Source organism: Misgurnus anguillicaudatus, chromosome 17 (genome assembly GCF_027580225.2).
Source record: "Misgurnus anguillicaudatus chromosome 17, ASM2758022v2, whole genome shotgun sequence".
Classification (NCBI taxonomy): Eukaryota; Metazoa; Chordata; class Actinopteri; order Cypriniformes; family Cobitidae; genus Misgurnus; species Misgurnus anguillicaudatus.
The window spans coordinates 37,803,067-37,815,524 of NC_073353.2; the positions used below are offsets into that span (position 1 = coordinate 37,803,067).

The 12,458-nt window shown below is 40.4% G+C and overlaps 1 protein-coding gene across 3 annotated transcripts in view; it reads right to left on the reverse strand.

Annotated features, from left to right (window-relative positions):
• Positions 1 to 12,458, reverse strand: part of LOC129451464 (inactive dipeptidyl peptidase 10) — a 70,842-nt gene that overhangs the window by 39,938 nt on the left and 18,446 nt on the right. For all 3 annotated transcript variants that reach the window (XM_055214618.2, XM_055214616.2, XM_055214617.2), the window contains exons 4-5: positions 8,982 to 9,076; positions 8,558 to 8,632 (exon numbers count right to left, since the gene is read on the reverse strand). In XM_055214618.2, the coding sequence (XP_055070593.1) occupies positions 8,558 to 8,632; positions 8,982 to 9,076 (170 nt within the window). The remainder of the gene's footprint in view (positions 1 to 8,557; positions 8,633 to 8,981; positions 9,077 to 12,458) is intronic.

A 12,458-nucleotide genomic window follows, 5' to 3' on the forward strand; every position in this document is an offset into this window, starting at 1 on the left:
AAAGAGAGATGAGCGTCTTAAATTTTTGTTATGTAAATGAGGAAGAGTCCTATCACTCCCTGGTTAAATACGGTGTACCGCAGGGATCAGTTTTAGGTCCTATCCTGTTCTCGTTATATATGTTACCCCTAAGAGACATTATCAGGAAACATAACATAAGTTTTCACTGCTATGCGGATGATACCCAGCTTTACATCTCCTCACATCCCAGCAAAACACACACATTTTCTAAGCTAACAGACTGCATTAGCGATGTTAGTGACTGGATGGCAAATAACTTTCTTAAGCTCAACTCCAATAAGACAGAGATACTTATTATTGAACCGAATCGCTACAAACATAATATGTCAGATTACAAGTTGCCCATAGATGGCTGCACTGTGGTGCCATCTTCCACGGTTAGGAACTTAGGTGTGATGTTCGACAGCAACTTATCCTTTGATAGTCATATCGCCAACGTCTGCGCACAGCATTCTTCCATCTTAGAAATATCTCAAAAATACGCCATATACTGTCTACATCTGACGCAGAGAAGCTTAACCATGCTTTTATGACCTCCAGAATAGACTTTTGTAACTCGCTACTCGGGGGATGCCATGCAAATCAGGTAAACAAGCTTCAGCTAGTTCAAAACGCTTCTGCAAGGGTACTTACTCGATCTAAAAAGTATGACCACATAAGCCCAATTCTGGCATCTTTACACTGGCTACCAGTTAATTATCGCATACAATTTAAAATATCACTTACCACCTACAAAGCTTTAAATGGCCTAGCACCCTCATATCTTAGAGAATTACTATCAGAATACAATCCGTCACGCACACTACGGTCGCAAAATTCTGGTCTCTTGATTATCCCTAGACTATCAAAAGTGTCTAAAAGTGGAAGATCCTTTTCCTACTTAGCCCCTAAGCTCTGGAATGATTTACCAACCGATGTCCGAGAATCAGACACAGTCGATAATTTTAAATTTAAACTTAAAACTTTTCTCTTTAACAAAGCATTCGCATAATTTGTCTAGTAAAGGTACTTAACTCGCAATAGTTATTTTTATGGAACAAAGCACTTACGGTCATAACACAGACCAACCAAATAAATAAAAAAAAACTTATCTGCATGAACACTTCTAAATGAATTGCATTAAATAGTTTGCCACTAAACCTGCATTAACAACGACAGTGGGGCCTCTGGCCTTAGTCAAACAGGTGGCACGTATGGTCGGGTTGCGATTTTGGCGCTTTCTTTTATCTTCCGAATAGTATGCCATACAGACCCATTTGCCACTGAACCTGCATTAACGACGACAGTGGGGCTTCCGGCCTTAGTCAAATGGGTTGGCACGTATGGTCGGGTTGCGATTTTGGCGCTTTCGTGTGTCTTGTGAATAGTATGCCATACAGACCCGTTTGCCACTGAACCTGCATTAACGATGACAGTGGGGTTACAGGCCTTAGTCAAATGGGTTGACACGTATGGTCAGGTAAAGATGTTGGTGTTTTCTCGTGGTCTTGTAAATAATATGCAATATAGACCCGTTTGCCACTGAACCTGCATTAACGACGACAGTGGGGCTTCAGGCCTTAGTCAAACGGGTCGACAGGTTTCATTTTCTCTTAAAGATCGGAAGGTGACCCTTAGTTACCATATATACCTTCGCATTGGGCACCAAATTTGCAAAATCCTCAACTGTGGATTACATAATTATGCCGCAATAGTTAGTCTGTCAGGAACTAAGCTGATTTAAACCACATCACTGTGTGACACTTGCATTACATGTGAATGGCCCCTATGCTAACATAATTTTGTTTCTCTCTCCGTCTTGTCCTCGACCCGAGGACAATGAGACAAACAGACCCAGTTCCGGTAAATGTGAAAGTCAGCACACCTCTGATCTACTGGCCGTCCTTCAACGTGATGCCCAGCTGATGCCTGACCAATGATCACCGGCAGAACCCGCTTAATCTCCGAGTAAATGTTGAGGTAAAACGTTTTTGTAGAAGTTGTGATGTTTGTCAGCATACTGCCCCTCAAAATACTCCTCCCAGCCCGCTGATCCCACTGCCTATTATAGAGGTACCTTTTGAGCGCATTGGAATGTGCCTGGTGGGACCGCTGCCACGATCAGCACGATCAGATCAGGTCATGAACACATCTTGGTCATTGTGGATTACACCACTCGGTACCCTGAGGTCGTGCCACTGTGGAAAGCCACTTCCCAGAACATTGCCAAGGAGCTGTTTCTCTTGTTTAGCCGGGTAGGCCTTCCCAGAGAAATACTGATGGACCAGGGAACTCTGTTCGTCTCCCGGGTTATGGCAGACTTGAGCAAATTATTGAAAGTAAAGCAACTTCGTACTTCTGATTACAACCCCCAGACAAATGGGTTAGTGGAGCTTTTCAATCAAACTCTGAAGAGAATGCTGAAAAGGGTGGTAGCTGAAGACAGGCGTGATTGGGACATCATGATTCCTTATGTACCATTTGGAATTTGAGAGGTCTCCCATGCATCTACCAGATTAACTCCCTTCAAGTTACTTTGGGCGTCAACCATGAGGGCTGTTAGATATTGCCAAATAGGTCTGGGAGGGCCAAGCATCCCCACATTCAACTTTTATTGAGCATGTGCAGGAGATGATGGAAAGGATAGACAGTATTATGCTCCTAGTAAAGGAGCATTTAACAGAGTCCGAAAAGGCCAAGCAGTGGACATACAACCGTCCAGCCCAAGCACGTGAGTTCTTTCCTTGGGACAAGGTCTTGGTGTTAATCCTGAATGCCACTTGTAAATTCTTGGCCTCATGGCAAGGGCCGTACATTGTGTTGTAGAAAGTGGGACGATAAATTATCGTGTCTGCCAACCGGGAGGGAGGAGATCTACTAGGTTAACTTATTAAAGAGGTGGGTTGAGCCAGCCAACCAAGTGGTCGCATTAGCCAGACAGGAGTCGGTCATGGTAGACCTGGGAGAACAACTCTCTGCAGCTCAAAAGAAAGAACTAGAGGCTCTGGTAAGCAGCTTTTCGGATGTGTTTTCAGAGACCCCAGGCCAGACTGATGTCCTATCCCATGAGATTCGCACCCTCTCTGAAATCATCATTAGGCAGCGGCCCTACTGTGTATCAGATGCCCGACGACAGGCTATAGAGGAGGAAGTGCCACAGATGCTTCAGTTGGAAGTAGTTGAGGAATCTTGAAGCCCTGGTCCAGTCCTATAGTCATGGTACCCAAGAAAGATGGAACCTACCAGTTCTGTAATGACTTTTGAAAGCTGAACAAGGTGTCACAGTTCGATTGTTATCCAATGTGTGGATGAGTTGATTGAGCGCCTTGGCAGGGCTCGATGCATATCAACACTTGACCTCACTATTGTGCCATTATCTCAGGATGCTCAAGAAAAGACTGCCTTTAACACTCCTGGAGGACACTGGCATTATCAATCCCTACCTTTTGGTTTACATGGGGCGGCAGCAACATTCCAAAGGCTCATGGACATTGTGCTAAGTCCACACTGAGTTTATGCTGAAGCCTACATTGATGATGTGGTTATTCACTCAGAACATTGGGAGGACCACCTGGAACGGCTGAAGATAGTCCTGATGGAACTACGGAAAGCAGGACTCACCGCCAACCCAAAGAAGTGTCACCTGGGCCTGTCAGGGGAGCAGTACCTGGGATACAGGATTGGCAGAGGGCTCATCAGGCCAGAAGAACCGAAAATAGAAGCAGTAAGGCAGTTCAGCACACATCCCACCAAGTCCCAGGTACATGCCTTTTTTTGCGTGGCAGGCCATCACTGTTGTTTCATCCCTAAATTTTCCCCTTACAGACCTCACCAAGAAGGGACAGCCATAGAAGGTGCACTGGACCGATGAGGCAGAGCATGCTTTCTAGTCACTAGGCGCTCACCAGTTCTACATGCCTCTGATTACAGCTGCCCCTTTATTTTACAGACAGATGCATCCATATCTTTTGTCACTAAATAAAGCCCCCTACGGGCTTCAAGTTGTGTCTGATTTCTCCCGCCACAGTACATATAGAGTAGTGCATCCTTCATATTGCCAAAGAGTTACTGTTTGCGCGCATTGCTAAACCTTATAAAACATGTGAGAAAAGTGTTAAGATTTGTTTTGTGTCTCCAGTTAGTTATGCCATCTGGCCCGAGCATCGTGCTATGCTTATTGTGGATATATAAAACATTGTTTATTTTATCACACTCACATACTACACCTATGTTTGGCTATTACCTTTATGTTTAAAATTAGGCATCACTTGGTTTAAAATTAGCAATTTCCCGGACAGGAATAGGCATTAGTTTAATTGGGAAATATAACTAGTTTTAACAATCATGCCTTACTAAAAACATTACTTGTGTCCTTTTGAGACAAAACAAAGGGCACTGATGTATTTTAAAGGAATAGTCTACTCATTTTCAATATTAAAATATGTTATTACCTTAACTAAGAATTGTTGGTATATCCCTCTATCATCTGAGTGCGTGCACGTAAGCGCTGGAGCGCGCTGCGACGCTTCGATAGCATTTAGCTTAGCCCCATTCATTCAATGGTACCATTTAGAGATAAAGTTAGAGGTGACCAAACACATCAACGTTTTTCCTATTTAAGACGAGTAGTTATACGAGCAAAGAGGAACTATATTTTATGGCGTAATAGCACTTTTGGGAGTACTTCGACTCGCCTGAAAAGTCCGCTCCCCTTCTCCCTCTCATAATGGGAGAGTGAGGGTGTTACTGCGCCGAGTCGAAGTACTCCCAAAAATGCTATTACCCCTTAAAATGTAGCTCCTCTTTTAAATCCGCTTAGAAAAGCGCTACGTTTTATTTTGTACCACCAAACTTGCTCGTATAACTACTCGTCTTAAATAGGAAAATCGTTGATGTGTTTGGTCACTTCTAACTTTATCTCTAAATGGTACCATTGAATGAATGGGGCTAAGCTTAATGCTATCGAAGCATCGCAGCGCGCTCCAGCGCTTACGTGCACGCACACAGATGATAGAGGGATGTATCAACAATTCTTAGTTAAGGTAATCACATATTTTAATATTGAAAATGAGTAGACTATTCCTTTAAGATATGTCAGTGCAACTGGCTTTCAGTTTGGACAGCTTGTACATTTATTTTAGTCTGGGACAGAAATTCTCAAAGTGTGGTCCCCGTACCAGTAGTGGTCCGCCATCGCCCCCTTGTGGTCTGCAAAAAGATTACCTATAGGCAAGTGTTTATAAAATCATCTCTTATTTAAGAAGATTTAGAATGCCCTTGCGAGACGTGTTTTAATAACCAAAAAGGGGTCAAAAGAAAAGAACAATGGTCCACTGAAAGCAGCAAAACTACAGCACCACAAAGGCCCACTGAAGCCGGGATCGAAGATACCGAGTCACAGCCACTGGCTACCACACTCCCCCAGAGCACAGAGTGAAAACCATGTGAGAAAGTTAAGCGAAAATATCACAATGAGTACATAAAGTTTGGATTTTCTTGGACTGGGGATCTTGAGGATCCTAGACCTCACTGTGTTTTGTGTTATGAAATATTGGCTAATGAAGCAATGAAACCATCCAAACTCAAGCGTCACTTTGAGTCTAAGCACAAAGATTGTACAGATAAACCAGTGTCATTTTTTGAGAGAAAACGTGATGAGCTTGAGCGACACATGAGTAAAAACACTTCACAGTTTTTTATGCCCGGTAAAAATGCAAAGGCTACGGAGGCATCATACAAAGTGTCTCTACTCATTGCAAAAACGGGAAAACCCCATTCAATTGGAGAGACTCTAGTTAAGCCTGCTGCTAAAGTTATGGCAAACAATGCTAGGGAAGAAAGCTAGTGATGACACGCACAAAGTACCTCTGTCCAATGACACTGTCCAGCGACGCATAACTTCAATGTCCGAAAATATCCAAGAGCAGCTGATCACACGATTACACCAGAGTCCCTTCTTTTCTCTTCAGTTGGACAAGTCCACGGACATTGGTAACGAGGCAAATCTTCTGTGTTTTGTCAGATACATCCATGCGCGATCAGTCCACAAGTATTTTCTGTCCTGTAAATCCCTTCCAACGAACACCACAGGAGAAGCGATCTTTGATGCACTAAATGACTTCATTGTGCATAATAACATTGACTGGAAATGTTGTGTTGGAGTTTGCACTGATGGTGCAACAGCAATGACAAAACACAAGGGCCTGGTAACGCGTGTGCATAATGTTGCTCCATCCACTGTGTCAACTCATTGCTGCATTCATTGAGAACAGCTCGTGGTGAAAAAGATGCCAAGTTGCCTTAAAACTGTTTTGGACGAGGCAGTTAAAATTGTCAACTCAATCAAATGCAAGGCCCGCAACTCGCATCTTTTTAAAGTCCTGTGTGAAGAAATGGGGAGTGAGCACACAAAACTTCTGTTCCACACTGAAGTGCGCTGGTTGTCCCGTGGCAATGTCCTGTGTCGTCTTTTTGAAATGCGCAATGAAGTTAAATTATTTCTGCACCAAGCTGATGAACTGTATGATCGAATTCATGACTTTATGTGGCTTTCAAAACTAGCCTATCTTGCAGATATTTTCAGCACACTCAATACGCTCAACTTAGCACTGCAAGGAAACGCTGTCACAGTCTTTAATGTACAGGACAAAATTAAAGGAAAAATTAAAGCTCTGGTGCGCGCATATCGATCGCCGTGAATTTGACTGTTTCCCCACTCTAGCGGACTTTCTTCGCGAAACTGAAGAGACACCATCACAGACCTAAAGGAACATCTACAAGGCATTCACATCCAGCTGGGAAAATACTTTCCAGAGCTAGATGTGGACTTTGAGTTGATCAGAAATCCATTTGGTGACATCATTAAGCAATGTATCAAGCTCTCAATACAAGAAGGCAATAGTCTTGGGGACATTGCATCAGATGGAGGTCTCAAAATGTAATTCAAACAACAGCCCTTAACAGACTTCTGGGCTCAACTCCTTCCTGAACATCCAAAGCTTGCAGAATCTGCCCTCAAAGTGCTTATGCCCTTCCAAACTACATACAACTGTGAAGTTGGGTTTTCCACACTGGTTGGTTTGAAAACAAAACAGCGCAAACGACTAAACGTGAAGCCTAGTATGAGACTGAAACTCTCCTCTTTGGAGCCAGACATTTAGAAACTGATGTGTGATAAGCAGCACCACTCATCTCATTAATATTCACGTTAAGTTTTAGATGGAAATCTCAAAAAATAAAATCCACAGATCTATTAGTTTTGTCATTTACCAGTTATTGTTTCATGTGTAAAATCCCAGTAATTTCAATGATATTGGACATTAGGGGAAAAAATTTTCACCATGTTATTGTTACCATAGTTACAACCATAGTTACACTTCATATACCCACCACCTAAGTCACCTAATGGCTCTTTGGAATTACATTAAGTGGGACCTAGGCTGTTACAGTATGTTTAATTGCAGTTTTGTTTTCACGTGTGCAGTGTGTTGTTTATATTAACTCTTTCCCCGCCAGCGTTTTAAAAAAAAGTTGCCAGCCAGCGCCAGCATTTTTCATGATTTTCACATAAGTTGAATGCCTTCCAGAAAATGTTTTTCTTTAAATATATAAACAAACAATATATCAGATGAAAGAACAGACCCTCTGCTCTCAAACAAAAAAAAATGTTTTATCCTACCTTTATTATTTCTCTTGTATTTACCTCTCAAACATGGGTAGATTTCACCCAATTTTGAGCAAAAAGCTGAGATAATTCCATTTTTGCGAAGGACTTTTGATAGAGATCAGATGCAGAGCGATCTTTAAAACACACACGGAGTTCTTTCTCTTTCACTTGAAGCGCTACTTCCGGGATGTATAAGTTGTGGATAATAGCGGTATTGCGGAAAGACGAAAAATCTCGTCATTGTCGGGGAAGTGTTTTCTCTTAATTGACGAGATATCTCGTCAATGGCGGCGAAAGAGTTAAACTGCAGTTCATTTCAACTTTAATTTTTCAAATGAAATAAAATGCATGTAATAATTTTTGATCATATCATTGAATTTGTGTTGGAATAATTATTTTTTGACTTGAAACAGTTGCATATTAAACATAAATGTAGCTTATCCTTCCTATTTTGTTGTTTTTTGGTTGCGTGTTAAAGTGGGATTCTGTTAGGTGGTCCTCAGAAAAAAGTTGGAAGATAAAGTGGTCCTTGGGCTGAAAAGTTTGAGAAACACTGCTCTAGGACTATAGTCTAATCCCTTTCTGGGAAACCACCCCTAAATGTTTTTTTGGTATATAATATTTTACATCTGTTTATCTTTATTAGAAATCCTCCATTAAATTATATATTAACCCTTTCCCATGTTTAGCATGAGGAATCCACCTGTTTAACTGTGTTAATAAGTCAGAATGCATGAAAAACTGTTGAACCCCTCTTATATGTATATTAAGGTGAAAGAGGCCTGCTCAAGCACTTTTCTACATATGTGTAAGAAACTGGTATATTTTATAAAAAAAATCACAAAACAACATTTTATACAACAATGAACACCAGAACAGCAGAAAGCAAACCTGTTTGACATTGTAGGCGAACAGTACATATTTCATGTCAGGGCTGATGGAGAATCTGGTGGCTTTAAAAGCATCCTGGGGGAAAAATGATGTTGTTATTGTTATTATTGCATGAGACTGTGACGAAACATTCCTGATTTTACAATCACTCACCCATATTTATTTCCAGTAATACTCAGATATTTAGGCTGTTACATTCTTCACGATTAACCAAATGGTACAGAGGAGAGCGCAATGATACACATTCATGTTTAATGGCATAATTTAAAAAAGAATTCACAATTTAAAATGGAGCGCACACAGCACATTTCTGTATTTTCTGTATTTAGTCACATATTTACTGTAAAGGAAAATGATCTCTCTTTTAAAATTGTCTTTGCAGAACTGCTTTCATGCATGTTGTATTGAAAAGTGATTGACTTACAAATGTGGTGTTCTTCAGCAAAATCTCTGTTTCATTTGTCAGGCTGTTAAACTTGATGACATGTCCGTTGTGGTTTCTGCATATAACTTCAGATTCTAATAAAAGTAAACAGTAGAGTACAGTTAAGTGTAAGTAGTGCGGGTACTTGATTTTACATTGGTCTGGTAAAAAGTAAATTGGAAAAATTGGCAAGTAAATTAATAAACAATCAAAATTTAAATTTGATGGTATTACATTTTATTTTCAATCACATCAGATGTCAAAAGTCAGATGCCATGTTATCCTAACAAAACACCTGACAAAATGAGCATTAAAATGAACTGCAGGAAACAGCAAGAACTAAGACAAAATGTTGAAGTTACACTGTCCAGACAAATGCGGTGATAAACAGACCAGTAGGATTTCACTGGTCTGTTTCATTTATCTGTTTTTTTAAATTCATGAGCACGTAAAGGTAAATTTCCTGTCCGGATGTTATTGTCTAAAATGAAGAAAAGCAGACAAAAGAACCAAAGCTTACAGCTCTACCGGATCAAAGCTGTTTCAACCTTTTCAAGCAGAAAGACCGATTCTGCTGACGTGTGGAGCTCAAACACTCAAGAGCTTCAGACAGTTTCGAGCCATGTAAGTTCGAATCAACGTGAAGGCCAGATGTCGGGCTACCAGTGATCCTGAAGCATATACTGCCAAATGGTAATAAAACAAAATGCATGCTTCCTAAATATGCATTATGTCATTTATTTCATAATTATTTATTATAAATTCCTTTGTACAGCTGTGGAACTACATATATTTAATAAAATTATTTGAAATAAATGATTCTTCTTAAAAAACCACAACAACTCGTTATAGGGACTGCTACAGAAATAAAATAAAGCTGTTTTTCTTCATTTATATATTAATTAAAAAAAAAACATTGAAAAGAGATGGAGTGATTGCATTAGTGCGAAGATTTACAGATTACTCCCTACTCAACATGGAGTAGTTTACAGATTCTCTCGCTGTTGGTGGATTAGGTCTGCTATGCTGTGTTAATGGTCAAATGGTCAAATATTTTGTCTTTGAGGAAAAAAGTTAAGAAAAGTTTCTTTCAGGATTCAGGAGCGACTAACAATGGGAACCAAGCAATGAAGTTCCTGTCACCCTTCTCTCATCACCAGATAGTGGAATAGATGATGTCATTTGATTATGACAACCTGTTATGTTCTGTGAGTGTGTGTATTTTGTTTTACTCCATTCTTTCCTTTTTCTGCAGCTCCCTGAGTAATAATTTCAAAAATATCAACGTTACCCTTGTTGTCTCTGTTATGTTACAATGGGTACAATAGTATCTCACTTAAATGTTACTGAAAACATCCCTAACAATAACATCTAGCACATAACCAGATTTAGAAACGCCTCCTATCGACCTCATTGAAAGAGACATGCAACACACAGCGATGAAGTGATCTGAATGAGGCGCAAGAATAGCAATTTTACTCTTCTGCGGCATCCTTTTTAGCAGTGCTTTAAACTCTTCTATTATGACCCTATATGACCCTAAATGTTTAAGGTATTAAGGAGCAGGCACAGAGTGGGTAATCAGGAGAACCGGAAAAATTCCTGGTGGGCCGCTTCACTTTTTGTTTTATTAATCATTTGTCATGTTAGTGAGTTTATCTTCTCTTAAATAACACTACACATGTTCCTCATTCTGATATGGCAGCGCACAGCCTCTGCATGGGTTTTACCATGTGAGTGAGTTCCCCCCTCCCCTCCCATAGAGTTGGTTTGGTCCATACTTTTCTTAGGTACTGCTGCGCCTACCGATAGCTGGGTGGCCCAACCGTAACGGTACGCGTTTCAGGGAGGATGGGTGGGAGGAAGAGGCCAGGAGGGGCTGAAAAAGGCATTGGAGGAGGATGCTGCCAAATGTGCCAAGTTTACAGATGTATTTTTCAAGAGGACAAGCACAAGTGGTCATATACAACCTATTTACAAGCAAAATATAAAATTTAAACCAAATATTAGCCTTTTGTCTATCACCCTATACAAGGCAATTCATAGACTTTGCAAATATTATGCAGTTTAATATTGATAACAAAACTCAAGCTTGATCTGTGTATGCAGTAGAATTACTTATTATTATTGTTTTATTTTAATTACTAATAATGTTTTGTAGTGAATAAGTAGATTATTATTTCATTATTATTTAACCTTTACATTATTTGTTAAACCATGGTATTAATAAAAACTACACAAAAGTAAGAAGCTGAACTGTTGCTTCATTTATCCAATTTGGTAAAAGTGCTAATTTGGAATTCCACCATGGAAAAAGTGGGCCGGTCTTGGGCCTGAAACTCTGAAAAGTGGGCGCCATTCCGGCCCTGTTAAAGAGGTTATTTTAAAACAAAGATCCAGCACAAGCAAAAGCCTTTCTACCAAATTCTGAGCAAAACCTAGGTACTTGCTTGGAAGAGCGAGACTCATAGCAAGAGTTTTTTATCGAAAGAAGATTGCATAAGGAAGTTTACCCAGTATGCCTTTATAGATAAAAATATGCCTATGCTGCTCTCTCCTCAAGCTTAGTGAAGGCAAATAGTAAAAAGAGAACATAAGCTGCTTTTTCAGATTTTTGGGATAGTATTTGTCTGAAGACTCAGATTAAATAATGTGAAGTCATTCTCATTACTGTTAGTGGAAGCCAGCCATAGCTGTGTATATGAAAGGATTCCTCACAATGTGTGAAACTAGGAGTAATGTTGATATAAAAATGCATACTCCTGTTTTCTTCAGCTCTCATACACACAGGAATATCTGCATAAAGATGCTTTACTCTCAAGGTTACATCAGATTGGACTGCATGATGTTTATGTGTCACTGATGTTCTGTTTGGCCTGCTGAAGGATTCTGCTGCACACACACACACACACACACAATGAAATATTCATGCTGTTGCCGCCAGTGTAAGACCCGAATGCCCCTTCCCCCTTCCTGTTACCATAGAAACTGGCACATCTACCACTCAGCCTCATCCTCATACGTAATGCCAACGCATGTGATGCTTCATACGGCAAAATATTTACCGTCAATTAAACGTTCAGCAAGAACAGTCGGTCAGATTATCGGTCCGATCACCTGCTGAATCAGACGCTCTCTGTTCTGAGGTCAGTCATATGATGAGGGAGGAGACCATGTACATCACTGAGCTCAACTTTTACAGGGACCAATGGTTGTTCTGGAGTAGTGAGCACATAAATCTTTCATTATACCATAAGCTATGGATCAGGCATGCTTCAACCCTGCTTAAAGGGATTTACAGCCTTGCTTCTTTAGTTTAATGACCCAATTATTCACACACTTCCTACAGGCTAGCCCAACTTCTTTGACCTCATCTCATTGACTTTACGTTGTGGAAACAGATACTTGATGGCTTATGATTTTCTCTTAAAGAGCTTTAAAGGTCCGATTCTTTCTGTGTTTTTGAAGCTTTGTTTG